The sequence below is a fragment of the Choloepus didactylus genome, chromosome 21 (genome assembly GCF_015220235.1).
Source record: "Choloepus didactylus isolate mChoDid1 chromosome 21, mChoDid1.pri, whole genome shotgun sequence".
NCBI classification, from domain to species: domain Eukaryota; kingdom Metazoa; phylum Chordata; class Mammalia; order Pilosa; family Megalonychidae; genus Choloepus; species Choloepus didactylus.
Genome location: NC_051327.1, coordinates 46414312 through 46436222, shown reverse-complemented (window position 1 = coordinate 46436222; position 21911 = coordinate 46414312). Strand labels below are relative to the sequence as shown.

General features: G+C 54.0%; 1 protein-coding gene across 1 annotated transcript; it reads left to right on the top strand.

Moving 5' to 3' along the window:
- The first annotated feature begins 397 nt into the window (after window positions 1–397).
- SETD1A (SET domain containing 1A, histone lysine methyltransferase) lies at window positions 398–21531 on the top strand. Its single transcript, XM_037814243.1, is given in 22 exon segments — window positions 398–563; window positions 896–1060; window positions 1282–1377; window positions 3211–3481; window positions 4585–4706; window positions 4942–5171; window positions 5440–5944; window positions 5946–6287; window positions 6444–6521; window positions 6523–6681; window positions 6683–7231; window positions 7719–7895; window positions 7993–8080; window positions 8822–8979; window positions 9136–9223; window positions 11124–11471; window positions 16942–17982; window positions 18245–18417; window positions 18501–18611; window positions 18827–18946; window positions 20465–20602; window positions 20692–21531. Coding segments are annotated over 21 exon segments (5118 nt in total). The 5' UTR covers window positions 398–563; window positions 896–910; the 3' UTR covers window positions 20866–21531.
- The last annotated feature ends 380 nt before the right edge of the window (window positions 21532–21911 follow it).

Here is a 21911-nt window from a genome sequence, read left to right as displayed (position 1 = left end):
TCCCTGGGCCGCAACTCCCGAGCCTTATTGGGTGCCGGCCGAGGCGAGGCCGCTACCCTCGGCTCCGTGGATCTCCCGGCGGCAACCGTGGCGAAAGTGCGAATGCAGACCCTGTGCCCGCTGGGCCTCGCGCAGGTGGCGGTGGTGTTTGGTGCGCGCGCCGGGGAGGTGGTGGTGGGGGGGGCGCCGCCGCCGCCACCGCTGCGGGGCCGGGTCTCGCGCTGCCGCCGCCGCCGCCACCACCGCCTCGCGCCGCTGAGGTGCTGCGCGGGGTGGGGGGAGGGGGAGCCACTCGCCACGAGCGGGTGAGTGGGGCTGCGGCGCGCGTGCGCGGAGTCCGGGGGTGGGGGGGCAGAGCGCGCCGGGGCGGGAGGAGAGGGCAGCGGCGCGCGCTCCCCCCCACCCCCCTGCCCGGATTCGGGGCCGAAGCCGGGTCTCGGGCTCGGTCTCGCGGTGTTTCCAACGCCCCGAAGAGGTGCCACCTCTCCGCCAGAGGATCGTGGCGCGGGGACCAGAGCGGGTGTGTGGGAGCGGGAGCCGGGCTTGGCCCGAGCCGCTGGCCGGTGAGGAGGCGGGAGGGGGCGGGGCCTACTAGGGGGCGGGGGAGGGGTCTTGCTCCGAGGCCAAGTGGGGCGCGCGCTGGGGAGAAGCGGGAAGGTAAGGGGGCGCGAGATGGCCCTAGGGGCCCGAGGGGAGAGTTGGGAGGTGGAGAGAGAATGGGGTGTCGTGGTGAAAGAGAGGGTACCTGAGGGAAGATCTGGGAGAGCCACGAGTCTTGGTGAGGTGTGGAAACGGGGTTAATGAGAGAACCTGGAGTCTGAGGTAGCCGGTGAGGGGCAGCAAGACAGTCAGGCCTAAGTCCTGAACCTCCTTGTGTATCCCTCTTTCCTAACAGTGTAAATGAGCAAAGATGGATCAGGAAGGTGGGGGAGATGGGCAGAAGGCCCCGAGCTTCCAGTGGCGAAACTACAAGCTCATCGTGGATCCTGCCTTGGACCCTGCCTTGCGCAGGCCTTCTCAAAAGGTGTACCGCTATGATGGAGTTCACTTCAGTGTCAACGTGAGTGCTCGGGCCTTTGCTTGCCGACTCGGGAACTCCAGGTCTCGGTTCTCTATTACCTCTGTCCAGCACCTAGAACTGCTAGAGCCACAGCCTGCCTTCTAAAAAAATGGGCAGTCCAGATGCAGCTCTTTTGCATATAGGTCTCCAGATGGGCTTCCTAGAGCTCAACGACTTTGCTTCACCTTAAGCTGCCTTTTTGTTCCTGCTTTCTTTCCTAGGACTCAAAGTATATACCAGTTGAAGACCTCCAGGACCCCCGCTGCCACGTCAGGTCCAAAAACAGAGACTTTTCCCTCCCTGTCCCTAAATTTAAGGTATGTGTCTGCCAGTCTCCTGGTGTGGTGGTCCTCGGAGGATGTGGATGGTCTGAGAATGTGGACGGTCCCTCCTGACAGTCTAGTTTTAAAGTAGCCTAATGGAAGGGAGTTTTCTGATGAAAGAGGCACAGCCAACTCTAACTGCTTCTGAGGCTATGGCTCTGAGTTGTTCTGGACAAGAGAGATGCTTCTCTGCTAGAAAGGTATAGGTGAGGTATCCCATGTGTATCCTTGGTGGCAGCGATGTTCACTTCTTGAAGAATGAGATAAAGACAGACTTAACTGCTATACTCATTCCTAGACAGTGCATAGCATGACAGTGCTCTGGTGGCCTATCCCAGTTGCTCAACAGCTAAGGGGGTGACAAGGCCCTCGCTTTCCTGGAGTCCTCTGTACTTTATCTCTCCTTTGGTCATGTGATCCTCTCTCTTCTTTCTTCAGAGGCCTCCTATTTCCCTGTTTCGCATGGTACTCATCAGGCCTTGGAATGGCCTTAGAAAACTGGTTCTTTAGTTTCCTTCATTAGTTTTTTCCTCTTCTTTTTTCTTAAATAAATTGTTCCAAGGCTCCCTTACCCCCACCCCACCTTTTTTTTTTTTTTTTTTTTTTTATCTCTTTATATACTTTGCCTGGACAGTCTCTTTCATACTCATGGTTTTGAATATTACCTAAATGTCAATGAGTTCAAAATCTGTTTCCCGCCAAAATCACTCTGTTGAACTTCAGACCTGGATACCTGTTACAGGGACAGTTCCATCTGGAGACCTTACAGGCACCTCAGATTCAAGAGCTTCAGCATCTGTCCTGCTCTTCCTTCTGTTTCCTCTCTACCATTGAATGGCCACAGCATCCACTCAGGTGCACAAGCTAGAAACCAGGAGGCATCCTATGATTCTTCTGTCCTGTCTAGGGTGTCCTCTCACAGAATCTGTCCCCAGGTCCTTGTCTCTGCCTAAACACGTCTCCTTTCCATCTTTATCTCTCCTTTTCTGTTGCTTTTTCAATGCAGATCCTTGTATTCATTTCACCTGGTTTCCTTGACTCCATTCTCGCCTCCAGTTCACACTTCACACTACTGTCACTTATCACTCTGCTCTTCCTGTTCTCTTACTTTACTTGTTGCTCAGTCCACATTTTTGAGCACTGATGCCTGTGATTATTGATCTGGCTCAAACTCAGCTCCTGCCATAGTACCTCACATCTGTGTTCCATCTATACCAGACACTTTGCAGTTTCCAGAAAATGTCAAGTTGTTTTATGACTCCGTTCCCTAGAAGTTCTTGTCATCCTGGAGTGCTCCTGTTTATGTGAAAAACCCTGTACAAATGACACCATTTTTATGAATCCTTCCCAGACTCCATTCTGAACAAAGGTTTCCCACTCTGGGCTCCCAAACACCCTGTCCACACCTCTGCTGACATTTTTCAGTCACGGTATGGTTCTGTGCATCTATCTGTCTTATCTATTTTTCTAAACAGGAATCATTGCTTTGCCATTTTTGTATTCCTAGTGTCTAGTCCCTGGTAGTTACTTAGTAAAATCTGAACAAATGAATTATTTCCCCACAACTAGCCCCTTCCATGGATTTATTTCTTGGTTTATATGTTTCTTTTCTGGTTCTTGCCATTATTCTGTGTGGGAAGAATTCAGGGGAAAAAAGAGGGTAAGACTGATGTATCCTCTAGTTGTGGCTCTCTTCCTGGTATTTCTCCCTGGCCCCTCAGTTTCTCAGTCCCATCTGTCTTGACCTTGTGGATCTAAAGCTCCCCCAAGGACAAAGGAACAGTGATAAGTTTTGAGATCCCAGGCCAACTCCCATTCTCTCCACAGCTGGATGAGTTCTATATCGGACAGATCCCACTGAAGGAAGTGACCTTCGCTAGGCTGAACGATAATGTGCGGGAGACTTTTCTGAAGGATATGTGCCGAAAGTATGGCGAGGTGGAAGAGGTGGAGATCCTTCTTCACCCCCGCACTCGCAAGCACCTGGGCCTGGCCCGCGTGCTCTTCACCAGCACTCGGGGAGCAAAGGAAACAGTCAAAAACCTCCACCTTACCTCTGTCATGGGCAACATCATCCATGCCCAGCTTGACATCAAAGGTAAGAACTCCTCTTCCCCCTGCCCAAAGTTGGTCTCCAGCAGAGGTGGTACACACAGATGCCTCTGGGGGCCAGGCAAGTGATCAGGTCCACAATTTCTTATTGGAAACTCTTGAGGGGAGATGTCTTTCTGAAATGAGTTATTTTTCAAAATTTGGTATGGAGTCCAGAATGTTATGTGGTCTTTTGTCTATTATTTCCAGCAGGATCTGGGGCAGTACCCCATGGTCAAGCACTTGACTGTATCTGTAAGAAAATGTATAAAGGGGCATGCTAGATAGAAGAAATAAAGACTACAGTAAATATCCTCAGCTCAGGTTAGGTTTTGAAATAAAATTCCAAAAAAAATACCAGGTTTTTGATTTTGAACTTTTGGATACAGAATTTGAGACTTGTATAGATCTGGGCTTTTGTGGTAAGGAGCAGTAGGGAGGTGTGGGGACTGCAGTGAACTGTATGTGGGTCTAGCCCTATCTAAAGAAGGCAGCTATTAGTTGGCAGTAACTGATGGTTTTCAAGTGGGAATGAGGACTAAAGTTGCCAAATAATCTAATTTTTAAAAAGAAGCCAGAAACACAGATTTGTGTATGAAATCTTGCAGTTTTAAATATTGGCTCCCTGCAAAATTTTTAAGTCAATGCATAGGCCAAATAAAGCACCGTGAGCTGGATTTAGCTCTCAGGCTTCTATTTTGCATCTTTTAATTTATAGGATAAGAAGCATGGTGGGATTTAGCATCAGAAGGCCTGGGTTTGAATTCCAGTTCTGCCATTAACCAGCTTTGTGACTTTGTACAGGTTGATTTTCTTTATTCCTCTAAAATAGGGGCACCAATATTTTTCCTTCCTGGTGGTCATCAAGTGTAACACAAGTTAAAGGTGTTTTTGTAGTCTGAAGTGCCATACCAATATGTTTGCAGTAGTTATTAGGGACAGGTCCTAAGACACCAAAGACAGAGATAAGATAAAAGAACTAAAATCCCCAAGTCTAAGACTCCAAGAATTCATAGGAAACTCGGAGCCTGAGAGAGAAGCAGGAATTCAAATTAGGAAGGAGTTGTGTTCTTCATCTGACACTGTTGGTTTCCATTTCTCTCCCTCCAGGACAACAGCGAATGAAGTACTATGAACTGATTGTCAATGGTTCCTACACCCCCCAAACAGTGCCCACCGGGGGCAAGGCCCTGAGTGAGAAGTTCCAGGGCTCTAGTGCAGCCCCTGAGACGGTGAGGAGTTTGGGGCTGCCACAGCCCTGGCCATGTGGGCATGGCACCTGGGTGCCAGGAGCAGGAACAGCCTTTGGGAGGTTCTCGGCTTCCCTGTTAAATGCAGGAGGAGCTAGGAAAGGTGCCTGGCTGCTTTCAAACAACAAGGAACTAGAGTTTTTGGTTTGGGCTGGGAAGACTCTCTAATGGTACTTGATTGGTTTTCCTTTCTCCCTGCCCCACTCTCACCATCCAGACCGAATCCCGCCGCCGCTCCTCTTCTGACACAGCAGCCTACCCAGCAGGCAGCGCTGTGGTGGGCACCCCTGGCAATGGCACCCCCTGCTCCCAGGACACAAGCTTCTCCAGCAGCCGACAAGACACCCCATCTTCCTTCGGCCAATTTACCCCTCAGTCCTCCCAAGGAACCCCCTACACGTCTCGGGGCAGCACCCCCTACTCTCAGGATTCTGCCTATTCCAGCAGGTACAGAGCAGATCCAATCTGGGGCCCCCAACCATCAGATTCTGGGAGCGGCCAATGGGAAGAAGGAACCCAAGTCTCTTTGAAGGGGAATTGGAAATAATTTGTCCTAGTTTCTCCGTGGATTCAGCCAGCTCACTAACGCAGGAATACAGTAGCATTGATATCTTCCTTTGGGGGTGTGTAGAGGAGCTTTGAGTGTACTGAGAATTGGGTCACCAAGGTTTGGTAACAGAGACAAGTCCAGCTAACTCCCCCACTTTTTCTCCAGCACTACTTCAACCTCCTTCAAGCCCCGGCGGTCAGAGAACAGTTACCAAGATTCCTTTTCCCGCCGCCATTTCTCTGCTTCTTCCGCCCCCACTACCACCTCTGCGGCCGTCTCAGCCACCACTGCAGCCACTGCTGCATCCTCCTCCTCTTCCTCCTCGTTGTCCTCGTCCTCCTCGTCGACTTCTTCCTCGTCTTCTCATTTTCGTGGTTCTGACTCAAACTACCCAGCATATTATGAAAGCTGGAATCGCTACCAGCGCCATGCTTCCTACCCACCCCGCCGGGCCACTCGAGAGGAGCCTCCTGGGGCCCCTTTTGCTGAAAATGCAGCTGAGCGCTTCCCGCCTTCCTACACCTCCTACCTGCCCCCTGAGCCCAGCCGGCCCACTGACCAGGACTACCGGCCTCCTGCCTCGGAGGCCCCACCCCCGGAGCCTCCAGAACCTGGTGGAGGTGGGGGGCCTGGGGGGCCCAGCCCTGAGAGAGAAGCAGCCCGGACCTCCCCCCCGTCCAGCCTCACCTGCCCGTTCCGGCTCCCCAGCACCAGAGACTACCAACGAGAGTGTGCCCTTCGCTCAACACAGCAGCCTGGATTCCCGCATAGAAATGTTGCTGAAGGAACAGCGCTCCAAGTTTTCTTTCCTGGCCTCTGACACAGAGGAGGAGGAAGAGAACAGCAGTGCAGGCCCTGGGGCTAGAGACACGGGGAGTGAGGTGCCTTCTGGGTCAGGTCACGGGCCCTGCACACCCCCTCCAGCCCCAGCTAATTTTGAGGATGTGGCTCCTACAGGGAGTGGGGAACCAGGGGCTACCAGGGAGTCTCCCAAGGCCAACGGACAGAGCCAGGTGAGGTTGGGGTCAGCCAGTGGAGGAGCCTGGGATCTGGGAGGCAGGGTTGGGCCCTGGGGTCAAGGGAAAGGGAACTAGACAAGAACACAGGGATTTGGTGGAAAATCCAGGGACAGGCAGAAGCCTTCTCTGACCCTCCTTTTCACCCCCCAGGCTTCTCCATGCTCTTCCGGAGAGGACATGGAGATCTCCGATGACGACAGGGGTGGCTCACCCCCTCCAGCCCCAACGCCCCCCCCAGCAGCCTCCTCCCCCACCCCCTCCTCCCCCTCCTCCCCCTCCTTATCTGGCTTCCCTTCCTCTTAGTTACCCTCCCCACCAACCTGCCTACCTCCTCCCACCCCGACCCGATGGGCCCCTACCCCCTGAGTACCCACCACCTCCTCCACCGCCCCCCCCACATCTATGACTTTGTGAACTCCCTGGAGCTGATGGATCGACTCGGGGCTCAGTGGGGAGGGATGCCCATGTCCTTCCAGATGCAGACCCAGATGTTGACCCGGCTCCACCAGCTGCGGCAGGGCAAGGCGTTGACTGCTGCTTCAGCTGGTCCCCCTGGCGGGGCCTTTGGGGAGGCCTTCCTCCCTTTCCCGCTCCCCCAAGAGGCAGCCTATGGTTTGCCCTATGCTTTATATACACAAGGGCAAGAAGGCCGAGGGGCATACTCCCGGGAGGCCTACCACTTGCCTTTGCCCCTGGCAGCCGAGCCCTTGCCCTCCTCCTCAACCTCAGGAGAAGAGGCCCGGCTGCCTCCCAGGGAGGAAGCAGAGCTGGTAGAGGGCAAGACCCTTCCATCAGCGGGCACGGTGGGTCGTGTTCTGGCCACCCTAGTCCAAGAGATGAAGAGCATCATGCAGCGAGACCTCAACCGCAAGATGGTAGAGAATGTAGCCTTTGGAGCCTTTGACCAGTGGTGGGAGAGCAAGGAAGAAAAGGCCAAGGTAAGGCCAGCACCTGGGTCTGGGGAAACTAGGGGGGGGGGTGGAGGTGGGGGTGGGGGCTCCATTAGCATCAGTAGACCTCTGCTTTCTCCAGGTGGTCCAGCTCAAGGCAAGTGGAGCATGAGACCGTGGGTACTTGGGGGTGCGGCGGGGCGGGGCGGGGAACATGGAGCAGTAGGGGGCTCTAAGGCCTTTGAATCAAAAGAGCTTTGTCCTGCCTCCATTGCTCATTTGGTGCTGCAGACAAGGCCGTTACATTTCTAGGCTTCAGTCTTCAGCTTCTCCATTTGTAAAGTGGGAATAATAGTGGCTTCTTCATGAGGTTGATGGACTAAATGAGCAGACTTTGGGAATGCAAACTGTGGCCTAGTTATGCGGCAAACGGAGAAGTGAGTAGATGTAGGTCTGTATTCTTGGGGCCTGGGTAGAGAGTTCAGGCAGGAGGGAGCACCTGGGTTTTGGGTCTCAGGCTTCCTGCTGCCTACAGCCATTCCAGAATGCTGCCAAACAGCAAGCCAAGGAGGAGGATAAAGAGAAGACAAAGCTCAAGGAACCAGGTCTGCTGTCCCTTGTCGACTGGGCCAAGAGTGGAGGTACCACAGGCATTGAGGCCTTTGCTTTCGGGTCAGGACTGCGAGGAGCCCTGCGGCTACCTTCTTTCAAGGTACCCGGAACTTCTGAGTGAGGTGGGGAGCAGGGAGGGCCCTCCTTGGGGTAGGGTCATTGGTTTCTAAACAGGTCTCTTTTTCTCATCCCCCCAGGTAAAGCGGAAAGAACCATCAGAAATTTCAGAGGCCAGTGAGGAAAAGAGGCCCCGGCCCTCCACCCCAGCTGAGGAAGATGAAGATGGTGAGTTGGGAGACCAGGCAGAAGGAAAACGGGATAGACTGCTTAGATTGACAGGAAAGCCAGAGGCAAGGACAGGGGTCCTGGTGTCTTGAGAGCAAGGAGCCAATTAGAGGGTGGTACACGGTAAAATGAAGCAGTTTGGAGAGGCATGAGGAACGTCAGATAGGGTTAGCTCTGAATTTTGGTTGTGGTTCTTAACTCTAGTAAGGGTAAGTTCTCTGCATCTCAGTTTTTCCACCTGTAAAATAGGAATAATGAAGTCAACGTAGAGAGTCACAGAATTTCAAGGTTAAACGGGTCATCTGCCCAATTTTCTTATCTGAGCTTTGCTTCTGTTCTTCTGCAACCTTCCTACCGGTTTGTCCAGGTCTGAGTTTTCCGTCAACAGCTTCCACAGCTGGAGATCTCTTCCTTCTTGAGTCAGATCTGTTTCCCTTCAGCTCCATGGGCTTTTGTACTGATTTCTTGGGCCCAGCATAATAACTCACCTCCCTCTTCCACCTGATCCAGAAGAGAGTGGGCAGGATGTGTTTAAAGCCATATAAAATGTTAGGCAACTGTGAGGGTTTTGTGTTCTCTTCTGAGCTTCACCTTCTTGTCTACAAAATGAGGTTCGTCTTGTAGGACCATTGGGAAGATTAGCAGTAATGTATGCCAAGCTCCTTGCACAAGGTAGGAAAATAGTAACTGTCACTGTTGATGGTAAGTTGCCCTAACCACCACTCACTCACCTGGGCCTAGACCCTGAGCAAGAGAAGGAGGCTGGAGAGCCAGGACGTCCAGGGACCAAGCCCCCAAAGCGAGACGAAGAGAGAGGCAAGACCCAGGGCAAGCACCGCAAGGCCTTTGCTCTGGATAGCGAAGGGGAGGAGGCATCCCAGGAGTCTTCCTCAGAGAAGGTGAGGGGCCAGGGCTCTCCGTGTCTGCCAAAAACCTACCTCCTGAGTCTCCGTCCCCACAGCCAGCTTCTCTTCAGGCTGGAGCCCAGATACCTGCGCCTCCTGGAAGACCAGTTGCCCTTTTCCTCTTAGTCCCCATTTGTCCCTTTCCTTAAGGACGAAGAGGAGGATGAGGAAGATGAGGAAGATGAAGAGCGAGAGGAGGCCATGAGTACCACTAAGAAGGAGACAGAGGCATCAGATGGTAAGTGCAGGCAGTTGCGTGGAATTCTGTTGTGGGGGAGAAGGGATTTAGCCACCTGGCTAGCCCCTTCCTGGGCCCACATAACCCTCCTGCTGAATTTACTGGACACCTTTGCCCTCCCCAAGAGCAACTGTCTCTTAGCCACATCCTTTGGAACCTTTGACCCATTGTAGCAATAACCCCAATACCCAAAATGCTGCCTCCTGCTTACCTTTTCTACTGAAACACGGCTCTCCCCTGAAGACAACCCAGCAGAGACTGTTGATTTTCCCAAGCTCTAGAGACACGGCTCTGCATTCTCCTGCCACCCCTTAGGGCTCTCAGACTGTACCTTTGCACCTTTGGGCACTACTCTTCCTCTAGGGCCCATGCCACCAAATCGTGCCTCCCCCTTCCCATGGCATCATTCTATCCTTCTGTTGAGCACGTTTGTTTTTCTATATTCATTGAGGCTTTGGGCACCTGGGTCAGCCTTCCTTTCATTTCTTCACAAGTATGTATTGAGCCCTTGTGCTCTGTGCCAGGTGCTGTTCTAGGTATCAGAGCTACATCAGTGACTGAGACAGATGTTCCTGCCTTTGTAGAGCTTGTGATCAATGGAGGAGTTAGGGACACAACAAACAAGTGAACAAATAATAATTGCTTCAGAGTGAGATACATGGGATAGAGAGCGATAGAGCAGGGGGATTGGGGAAAAGGTTTACCAGTTTTAAGTGAGATGGTCAAGGAAGGCTTCTGAGAGGTCCATTTCAGCAGAAACCAGAATGATGAGAATGGTGGTCCAAGGGCTTCTCCTTTCGATGAAGTGTAGGCCAAGGGTCATCGAAGAATGAGGAGGCACAGAATGGAGTGGGGGCTTGAGACCCCTACACATCCACTGAGTACCAATTCCCATCAGTCTTATTTCCTGAGTATTTCTTGAATTTGTCACCTCTTTTGTTCCTACCTGCCTTAGTTTGAGACTTCATCATTCCCCACTTAGATTCTTCAGCAGTCTTGAATGATCTCCCCATTTCTGTTTCCATCCTTTCCCTCCATTTCAACCCATTCTCCAACCTGCTGGTAGAATTACCTTCTGTGGGATGCACATCTGACCCTCTTACTTCCCTCCTTAGAATGTTTTCCTGGCTCCCCGTTGTCCACAAGACAAGTCGCGGACTCCATCTTGGTACTTGAAGCCATTTATATCCACCTTCTTACCTGTTCAGTTCCATTTCACCAGACTCCAATCCCCTCTCTGGCCACCAGCTTCTTTTCTGACTTAATCGAGTTACGGTTCTTAAAGACTGAAGAATTCCTTGAGGAAACAAGTTTGGGGAATGCCGACTTAAAGTGAAACAAGGTTTTATCGCTGGACTTTTTAGCACTCTTTCTGTGTGTTTACAGTCTCCAAGTGGCATATAGTGGTGTGTAATGTTTTGTAAGCTTGTTTCATGCTAGAATCCTGACAGAGTCCATCAGCCAGGTAGTGTTTGAAAGACCTACTTCAGGAAAAGCTTTTGTAGTTAGAGCAGACAGCTTGGCCGTCTCCAAATGTACCATCTTTTCTTTTCTCATCTGTTTGCCTTTGACATCCCTGCTTAGCCCCCATGTCCCTCTTGTCCTCAGTTTCAACATGACTTTCTCAAGGGATTCCTTCCCTGACTCAACCCTCTAGGCAGAATCCAGGGCTTCTCTTCTCCATGCTCCTCTGTCCTCTGATACTGGTGTTATCATACTGTGAACAAATCGTTTGCTTATCCAGCTTCTTGAGGGTAGGGCTTCTCTCATTCCCATTGGGCTTCCCAGCACCTTGCACAGAACCTAACACATCCAGAACAGCTAGTCAGTAAAGGAACTCACGGCTTGACCGAGTGAGGGGTCATCCCGCCTGGCCTGATTGCCCCTTCTGGATTTCCAGGCGAGGATGAGGAAAGCGATTCGTCTTCCAAATGTTCTCTCTACGCTGACTCAGATGGTGAAAGTGATAGCACGTCAGGCTCTGGGAGCAGCAGCTCGTCTAGCTCCTCGTCTTCCTCTTCCTCCTCCTCTTCGGCCTCCTCGTCCTCTTCCTCCTCCTCTTCTGAGTCTTCCTCCGAAGAAGAAGAGGAAGAAGAGCCACCAGCGACCATCCCCTCCACCTCACCGCCCCCCAGAGAAGCCCCAGCACCCCTGCCGGCACCTGTGGAGGAGCCCAAGCCCGAGAGGGTTGCAGGCTCGCCAGTCACCCCTCTCCCTGAAGAGGAGAAAGTACCAGCAAAGCCTGCAGGTAGGTGGATGGGGCTGTTGATTGGATCTTGGCGGATCTGTGTGCCTGTGAGAGAACAGTGGAACCGGCCTTCATTAGCTCCGTGTCTGTGTGTGACTTTGATGACAGAGGTGGATGAAAATCACTAGCTCCTGTCACTTACCCCAGTCACGCTGTGCTGCTGTCAGTGGTTTACAGAGCCTGACTACGGTGTTTGGCTACTAAGTGAAGAAGAGTGTTCTTCTCCTGGTTGAGTATAGGGGAAAATTCCCAAGTTAACAAAGTCCGCTTACTAACTTTTTAAACTCATTCCCTAAGGTGTAGTGTATGTTTGCAAGTGATTCAGTGGACAGATAAGAAACAAATGTTAACAATGTTAATGCTGAATTTAGTTCTCTTTTTGCTTTCTTTTGTGGATCTGTGCGTTTGTCTGTTACTTTGTACGACTTTCATGCCATTGATCTTCCTGCTGGGTGATGTATTGGTTGAGGCAGAAGATAAAATTTATCAAGCATGTACTATAGCCAAGCACTAGGAGCAGGGTTAAGGTGATATATCCAGTGGGCACTGTTCTAGCCTTCATGGAGCTTGCAGTCTAAAAGAAGATACACTTTGTCAAATAGTAATTTGTAAGAAAATCTGTGATTGCAACCTGTGTAAGTAAGAGTCATGAAGGAAAAGTAAAGGGTACTTTGAACCTGAGTTCATCTGTGGATATGGAAAGTCTTCCTTGCTGAAGCCTCATTAGGAGGAAATCTAGGCAAAACGGGCAAGTGCAGGGAGTGGTTAGCAGGTGCAAAGGCCCTGAGCAGGGGAAAGAGCATGCTGGAAGCTAAAAGAAGGCTGGCCTTCGGGAGGTTGGAAGTGAGGGCAACATGGGGTGACTGAAGCTGGAGAAGTGGGCAAGGGCTGGACCGTGCAAAATGAGGAAGCCAGGTTAGGAATTTGGTCTTTATCTTGAGGGCAGTAGAAGGCCATCAGAGGAGTGATATGATCAGATTTGTGTTTTGGAAAGATGCAGTGCAGACGAGCTTGGAGCGGGGCCAGTGTAGATGCAGAAAGACTGTTAGGAGGCTATTGCAGTAAGTAGTCCAGACAAGCAACAGTGGTCTTTTGGACTAGAGCATTTTTAGGAGGGAATCAAATATCTGAGTTTTTAGGCTTTGCTTCAAAGATCACACGGCCCCCAGGGCCCTCCCACTTGAAAATTATTGAGAATTGGGGTCCAGGCTGGGCAGTGACCAGATGGAGACCTCCCGACACTGGTGCAGTCTGCTTTGGCCCAGGCAGAGGAGGCCAGGCTCTTGTTTCCAGCTCCTCCTGAGCCCAGCAGGTAGCAGAAGGGCCCCCAGGGTGGCAGGCACATCAGAGGGCCACAGCCTTAGTATTCTCATTCTCAGTGGGGCAGGAGGAAGGGGAAGGACATGGTCAGTTTTCCATTTCAGGAAGATTGTTCTGGCAGTACGGCAGAGGAAGGGTGGGGAAGGATGAGACGGCCTGTAGGATGACTGACGGAGGGCTTGAAAGGGAACTGGTGAGACAGGGGCATGAACAAAAGCATTGGGTACGGTAAGATGCAAGGAGTGGAAGTGGAGGCAAGGATTCAGTAGAAATTTAGGAGATAGGATGACTTGGTTGAACTGCTTTTCAGGAAAGGAAATTCAGGGTGAACCAGGATCAGAAAGAGAGCTGATAAATTCAGTTGGGGTTCAGTTTGAAGAGCCTCTGCCACCTCTGGGTAGAAACATTCAACAGGCCGTTGGATCAAACTAGGATGTAGCATTTGGACACCAGGGGAGGCTATAGAGTTTTTTGAAGGAGGGAGTGGTCTATATCATCAGACTGCAGAGAAGCTGCAAGATAGGAAAGTGCCTGTTGTCTTTGGTAGTTAGGAGGTCACTGATTGATTTCAGTTGAGTGATTGGAACTGAAGTCAGTTATGGGGTAAGGAGTGAGGGGTGGTGACAGAGATAGCCATTCTTCAGGATGGGTGGGCAACTCTTGCTGGGAAGGGAGAGTTGAGGGGCAGCAGTGGTATCAGCCAGCAATTACCGAGCACACTGCAAGGCCTAGCACGCTGCAAATTCGTTGCCTCATTTAATTCTCACAACATCCCTGTTTTCACTCCCATTTTACAGGAGAGGAATTTGAGGGCTTAGCGAGGTACAGGAACAAGCTCAAGGTTACGTACAGCTAGGAAGTAGAGAGCTGGGATTGGAGAGACAGCCCTTGGTTATCTCAGGGTCTGGGAAGGTAAGGAGAGAATTCAGGGTCAATGGAGGGTTTAGCTTCTCAAAGTAGGTGAGACTTGAACATGTTCATACACTGAAGGGAAGAGGGGGTCGGGTAGATGGAGCAGGAGAGTGGAGAATACTCCTGGGGATGACATGCCTGGGGAAGGGGAGGGGTTCTGGATCAGAGGCAAAGATGCTGGCAAGTGGGGAGGTAGGCAGATGCGGGATTTTATGCCTGGTGGCCTCTTCTCCTCTGTGCATTAGGAAGGGAGGATGTTTTCTGAGAATGAAGGGAACAGGGAGAGTCTTGAGAGTGAGGGGAAGATTTGGAATGGCCCCCATGGGGGATGAATCTGAAGTCGACTAGGCCCTCTGACAGCACAGAAGCCTGCCGAGGCTAGAGTCAGGGATGGGAGGAGGAGAGCAGGCAGTGGGGTGCGTATGTTCAGGGTTGAGGTCTCAGGACGAGGTGATGGAGGGATGAGGACTTGAGGATGGGTCAGGTGCTATGGAGGCAGAAGACATGGTGAGGCCCCTGAGGTCTGGGCACATTAAAGGAAGACGTCTGTTGAGGAGGAGGGTAATGGACTGGAAGGAGATGGAGGGGTGGGGTATGGAAAAAGTGCAGTAGGGTGAACTGAGAGGGTGACAGAATCATCAGAGGGGAGGGGATCGGGGTAGGAATCCAGAGTACTTGGGGAGACCAGGTCTGGGCAAGGGGACTAGTAGAGGTTGTTGAGAGCGAAGGAAAGAGATCACTGGAGACGTGCGAATTGAGGTGAACAGGTGGGGTGCTGAGGTCCTCTTGGTGGCTAGCAGGGAAGGGAGAGGAGCGGAAGAGTCCGCCAGGCCCCTTGGTGTTAGGGAATGATGGAGCTCTAGGTGAATGCAAGTTACAAAGGACAAGGCTGCAGAGGGGTTCAGGAACTCCAGAGGGTAGGACCGACTCCAGGGAGGGTGAAGTGACTCCTGGTAAGTAGGAGCCTTAGTGGAAGCGGCTTGGGTTTCTAGTGAAAGGAACCCATTGGTTGGGGTAGGAAGTGGAGTTTGTTTCCAGGATATGACCTGTCTGGTACAACCCACAGATGGGGACCTGAGTACCTTTAGGCCTCGCCTTTGGTCTGTCTTCCGGCTCATTCTTCTTTCCTCCTGCAAATGGGCTGCTTTAGCTTCTCCATTATTCCACAAGAGGATGTCTGCCCCTCCCACCCCCAGACTGGCTGAAGGCAGACCCACTCCCTCTCAGTGCCTTATTCCTGGGGAAGTTCCTTGTGGGGCTGGCTTGGCTTAGGAGGTCCAGGTAGCAGTGGCACTGGAGAGGGAGGCCGGCCAGGCAGTAGAAACCATAGCTTCTGGGGGTATCTGGAGAGTGGAGAGGTAAGAGTACAGAAAGTACAGAGAGTACGGAAAGGTGAGAGTTGTGTTGACTGGGCAAGTACCCCAAAAGGTGTCTGAATGAAAAGCGATAGTCAGGATCCTTCCAGGCAGAGAGAAGAGGGAAATCTGTGTGAGGAAGCTAAACTAGGAAGGGAATTTCTTCTGCTTAGGAGTCAGGGTTCCAGAGGGCACAATGGGCTTGGTTGGGAGAGTTGGGGGTGGGGGTATTTCCCCAACATGGGGTGAAGAGGAGGTGAGAGGACCCAGGAGCTGCAGGGCCTGGGGTGAGTGCTCAGGGCCTCGCCAGCTGCAGGGTGTGGCTGGGCCCCCAGAGGGTACTGGGCCAGCAGGCTGAGGGCTGTGCTCGGGTGCCAGGTTGGGGAGCGTTTGTTCAGGCGGTGGACACGGGTTGATTGCTGCCAAGAGTGGTGGCACAGGAGGCAAACCCCCGAGTCCTACTGCAGGAATCCCAGAGCAGCACAGGGTAGCAGCCGCGAGCATGGATCAGCCCAGGTTTCTCGGACGCAGGACTCACTCTGTCATTTGCTGTGACTTAGGACCTAACCACTTGGTGCCTCTGTTCCTTCTGTGTGATGAGTTGCTGATCAGACCCGGCGGTAGGGTTATGAGAATTGAACAAGTTAATCCCATTAAAGGCTTGAATTGCTGTTTGGCACAATATTAACTATTAATCAGATGCAGCCTACCTGAAGACCAGTGCTAGAGACACCCCTACCCCACCCCAGCCTCCTGGTTCTGAGAGGAAGGTGTTAGCAATGTCTGAGGAAGTCAGGGAAGGCTTCACACAGGAAGTCGGGACTCGGCGAGAGGTGTTCCAAACCAAGGGAACAGGAAGCCCAGGGCTGGGGGCCATTTGGTGGCATACCCTAGAATGAGAGTGGAGGCCATGGACCGGTTCAGGGGTCATCTGGTGGGTCAGGTCTGCAGGGGACAGGGTCCAAGGGGAAAGGGCTACACATGTCCTGAGCGGTGGTCAGACCCCCACATGCACCCCAGATTTTTGGGGGCCCCAGCAGAGAGGATGTGCTTCCCTGGCCTGAGAGCTTCAAATGGGGAGATATCTATGCTGCCTGTGAAAGCAATAAAAAATATAATTTTAAAGACTACGTATCCCCTCCCCACCCCATCCTTTAGAGCTCAACTTAAACCTCAAGGTCTTTAGGGGAGACATCCCTCCCCCTTCCCTGCTAGGAGACTAAAGGCAAGACTGAGCTTTTTACATTGTATCTTTTTATCTTCACTAAACTGAGAATATTGTCAGTAGTTGAAGTAATGGGTGTTCTAGTTCAAATCTGGCTTATTGGGGCTCTTGTTATAAAACACAGCTGGTAGAGATTGTCTTGGTCTGAGGGCCTGGATGTAGTTCTTTCACTGCCATTCATGGCAGAAAGGCGCAAATGGAAGTGTCTGTCCTTGGCACTCTCTCCCATCCTCATCTTCACAGTTCTGGTTGTCCATTTGCTTTGGGTAATCACCTCTCCATTAGACTGGACGCTGCATGAGGGCTGTGGCGGTGTCCATCTGCCCAGCACATTACCCCTGGGCCTGGCAGGTAGTTGGGGCTCTGGGTATTTGTTGACTCTGAGTGAGCAGGTGCAAAGTTTTGTCCTGTCAAGGAGGCCCACAGTGCCAAGCGTTGTGAGTGTGCAAGGCCAGCAGTTTTTCCCCAGGCAAGCACGAGGATCTATTTGTCTGGGTTTCTTGAGTGGAAGCTGAGCGATTGAGTGCAGCCTGTGAGAAGCAGCTGATGTGTATGTGACCCAGTGAGGGGACCCCAGCTCGGCCTCCAGCCTCCTGCCCCTAGTGGACCTCAGTCTGATGATGCTAGGCCAACACTCTGACTCTGCTTCTTTCCCCAGATTCCACTGAGGAACTACTTCCCAGTGTGCCCCAGCCTCCCCCAGAGCCACCAGCTGCACCCCCAGCCCCTGCCCCACGCCCCAACGAGCGCCCGTCCTCTCCTATACCCCTTCTGCCCCCACCCAAGAAACGCCGGAAAACCGTCTCCTTCTCCACCATGGAGGAGACACCGGCCCCAGAGCCGCCCCCAGCTGCCCCGCCCCGGGTCAAGTCTCCTGGCCCAGTCTCTCGCAAAGTCCCCCGGGGTGTTGAGCGGACCATTCGCAACCTGCCCCTGGACCACGCGTCTCTGGTCAAGAGCTGGCCTGAGGATGTGTCTCGAGGAGGTCGGAGCCGGGCTGGAGGCCGAGGTCGCTCCACCGAGGAAGAGGAGGCTGAGCCAGGGACAGAGGTGGACCTGGCCGTGCTGGCCGACCTGGCCCTGACCCCTGCTCGACGTGGGCTGGCTGCCCTGCCACCTGGCAACGACTCGGAGGCCACGGAGACATCGGATGAGGCAGACCGCCTAGGGCCTCCGCTCAGCCACATCCTTCTGGAGCATAACTATGCCCTGGCTGTGAAGCCCACGCCCTCTACGCCGGCCCCTCGGCCCCTGGAGCCCGTGCCCGCCCCGGCTGCCCTCTTCAGCTCCCCAGCCGACGAGGTCCTGGAGGCCCCTGAGGTTGTGGTGGCTGAGGCAGAGGAGCCCAAGCAGCAGCCACAGCAAGAAGAGGGTGAGGAGGAAGAGGAAGAGGAAGAAGAGGAGTCCGAGTCGTCAGAGAGCAGCAGCAGCAGCAGCAGCGATGGGGAGGGGGCCCTCCGGCGGCGCAGCCTCCGTTCTCATGCCCGGCGCCGGCGACCGCCCCCGCCGCCACCCCCACCCCCGCCTCCCTCCTATGAACCCCGCAGTGAGTTTGAGCAGATGACTATCCTGTATGACATTTGGAACTCTGGCCTGGACTTGGAGGACATGGGCTACTTGCGGCTCACCTATGAGCGGCTGCTGCAGCAGACCAGCGGGGCTGACTGGCTCAACGACACCCACTGGGTCCATCATACCAATATCCTGAGCGTGGAGGCCCTGTCCTCCTCCAGCACCCCCAACGCCTGCGTCTCTCCCTCCCTGTCCTTTCATTTCTCTTTGCTACCCTCAGCCTGGGTGTTTCTCTCTGCCTGTCCGTCTCCCTCACCCTGACTCTGCTTAGGGCTACCAGTGGAGGTCAGACACCCTTTCCCTGCACCAGGGCTGGGGTGAGTGGAGGGGACTGGGGCCCCAGGATTCTGGCCAGCGAGGAACCCATACTCTTCCTTAACCCCTTGCACTCACCAACCTGAGCACTCCAAAACGTAAGCGGCGGCCCCAGGACGGGCCCCGGGAGCACCAGACAGGCTCAGCCCGCAGCGAAGGCTATTACCCCATCAGCAAGAAGGAAAAGGACAAGTACCTGGACGTGTGCCCTGTCTCAGCCCGGCAGCTGGAAGGAATGGACACGCAGGTCAGGCCCTAGCCCGGTCCCTGGCCCACTGGCACCCTCTTCCCATTATTTTTGCCACTCATCCTTTCCTTTCCTCCTCACAGGGGACCAACCGCGTGCTTTCAGAGCGCCGGTCTGAGCAGCGGCGACTGCTGAGTGCCATTGGCACCTCAGCCATCATGGACAGCGATCTGCTGAAGCTGAACCAACTCAAGGTAAGGTGCCGGAACCCGGGAAGGGAAGAGGCTCTGTGACAAGGTGGAACCAAGGGGAATGGCCTGGCGCAGGAGTGTGTGATCCCCTGAGGGTGGGGCTGGAGGGGGAGGCCAGTGGCCAAACCCTGCTCTTACCTGGGACAGCCACAGGAAAGGCAGGGAGCTGGGCTGGGTTGTGGGAGGCAGCCAGCAGCAGTCTGCCCTCTGCCCCCCAGTTCCGGAAGAAGAAGCTCCGGTTCGGCCGAAGCCGGATCCATGAGTGGGGTCTGTTTGCCATGGAGCCCATTGCAGCCGATGAGATGGTCATTGAGTACGTGGGTCAGAACATCCGCCAGGTGAGGCCCCAGCTGACCCACCTCCCCGCTCCAGGGAAACCTCATTCTTTTTTCCCTTCCTTCCTTTATTTAACAATTAGTAATAGTCTCATAAACACACGTTAGTGATACAGCAGGAAACGAGTGACATTGTCTCATCCTTTAAGGAGCTGGCAGTCTAGTGGGGAAGGCAGGCATTGAACAAGTACTGACAGTAAACCGTGCCAATTGTTGTAAAAGGGGAAGTTTTGGGAGATGGGGGGACTGAGGATCTCTTAGAGGCAGTGATGTGTCCACTAAGAGCCAAAAGATGATTGGGGGTCCCCAGCTCAGACAAAAGGAAGTGTTCTCTAGGCAGCAGGGTCACCATGTAGGCCTGAGGCGGGACAGTCTCTGAGTGTGAGCAGGTCAGCATGGCTGGCTGGGAAAATGTGGGGCCACTGGCAGTAACATGAGGCTGGAGGGCAGGCAGGGCCCAGATTCCACGGACCTGGAGCCACATGAATCGATTTGAACCTCTGATGAGAGGACAGTTGCTGGGTGGTGCTCAGCAGGCAAGAACTTTGTTGGGACGTTGATGTGCTCCCTTTGGGTGTGGCATAGAGAAAGGACTAGAGACTGAGCCCAGTGTGGAGACCTAGGCCAAAGGCAAGAGTAACCAGGCTGAGGCAGGGGCAGCAGAGGTGCCTTGAGGAGTCTGTAGGCCCAGAAGGGTTGGCCGGAACAGGCTGTGAGCTGGTTGTGGCTCAGCAATGGCAAGGCAGGAGTGGAGGCCATCTCTCGGGGCTCTGGCTTCAGCATCCAGGGACACGGGGACCACCAGTGAGGTAGGGAATGGGGCGGGGCACATGTGGGGTCATGATGAGTTCCAGTCTGGATATAGATCTCGAGATGCTGGGGAGACATCCCCGGGAGAACACCCAGCAGCTCCATGGAGATGGATGTTGGCTGGAGACGGAAGTTTGGGAGGAGTCCCAGCATTTAGCTGATGAAGCCCTGGAAGGGAGTGAGGTCACCCAGAGAGAGCGCACAAGGCCCTCATCCCGCTTCCTGGTAAATCAGTTGCCACCTCTCCCAGAAGGGTGTGGACCCCAACTAGAATGGCTGGTCATTCACCTCAGCCGGCAGCAGCCAAGGGTGCCTTTTTCTGAGATGCTCCTGGGAGAAGAATCACCTGGCTCCCCAACAGTCTGGAGCTCTCTTGTGGTCCAGGTGGAGCCTCCACGAGGGGCCAGTGGCTGCTTCTCCTTCCCATTGCACTGTGCAGAGTCCCTGGGGTCATGTCCTGGATGACTTGGTCAGAATGGCAACCCAAGGTTAAGGGTGGGTGGCCATAGAGGGAGGGCTGCTGGGAGCTGAGGCAGGGGAGGGTCAGTGCCTTGGGTTAGTGCAGCCAGAGGAAGAACTGCAGGGCAAGGATGGTTTGGCTTCGGCCCTGGGTGATAGGCTGTGCAGACCCCTGTCACGGGCTGGTGAGGATTGGCCTGGGCTGGCAGAAAGCTGCAGGACATCCTGGACTGTCACATGCCCTCCTCCCAGATGGTGGCTGACATGCGGGAGAAGCGCTATGTGCAGGAGGGCATTGGCAGCAGCTACCTGTTCCGTGTGGACCACGACACCATCATCGACGCCACCAAGTGCGGCAACCTGGCCAGGTTCATCAACCACTGCTGCACGGTGCGCTGGGGGCTGGCCAGGGGTGGGGGCGTGGGGGTGTGGGGGTCCCTGGGGGTGAGCATGGTTCACACTGCCCTTCCCTCCCGCAGCCCAACTGTTACGCCAAGGTGATCACCATTGAGTCCCAGAAGAAGATTGTGATTTACTCTAAGCAGCCCATTGGCGTGGATGAGGAGATCACATATGACTACAAGTTCCCCTTGGAGGACAACAAGATCCCGTGTCTGTGCGGCACCGAAAGCTGCCGAGGCTCCCTCAACTGAGTTGGGGCAGGACTGGTGCCCCCATCCCTATTTATTCCCCTTTGGTGCCCTGAGCTCCCAGAACCACCCCCCACCCCCAGCTTTAGTGGGTTCAGCCAGGCCCACCTGCCGCCAGCTCCAAGCATGGAGTTTGAGGGCCCCGAGCCCAGCGAGGGAGCCTCAGTTCCCCGAGGCAGCCACTGCCTCCCCTGTTGCCCCTGCCCACCCTTCCCTTCCCTTGATTTTTTTTCTTTGCGGAGAAGAAGCTGTAAATGTTTTGTAGCTGCCAGCAGCTGTTTCCTGTGGAAACCTGGGGTGCCGGCTTGTACAGATCCTGTTCTTTGGGGGCTGCATAGCCCCCTTGCTTTGTGTTAATGGGGACTTCCTCTTTGTGCCCTGTGTGCACCCCTCCCCAGTTTGGGGGTCTCTAGGGGCAGTGGCCATGTTCTCCCCCTGGGGGGGGGGCCCTGCGCCCCCAGGTCCTGGGGATTCCGTGCCTGGAACCCTGCCTCATTTTCTGTTCCTGCCAGACCCTATGGGCCCCCCTCCCACCCTGTGTCTGGAGTTTGGCCTGGCTCAGTCAGGCCAGGGGTGAGGGGTGGGCCCTTCCTGTCGGGCTGGATTGTACATATGTTAATAGCCCAACACCACATTTTTATAATTGTGATTAAACTTTATTGTACAAAAGTGTTGTGGCAGTGTCTTTGGGGAGAGTGGGGTGGAACAGGGATTGAGGGCACAGGGTGGGACAAGCTGAAGAGGGAAGAATGGGTGGCCTGAAGTTTGGCATAGGTCAAGGGGCTCCTGGGCCAGAGCCCGGCCCCGCAGACCCGGCTGCCATGGGTTTGTCATTTGCTAGGCTGCGACAGCCATGCCAGAAATCCCCTACCAAGGCTGGCCAGAGCCAAGGTCAGGCCTCCCTTCCCTTCCCAGAAGCACAGCTGCTGTTGGCCTCTGGCCTCCTGGGAGACCCAACAAGAGGGAAGGGTTGAGGTCATGCCGTGAGAATGAGGTCACCCTGCCACCCCATCCTGTGGTCCTCAAACCCCGCAGCGCCCACCCAGCAG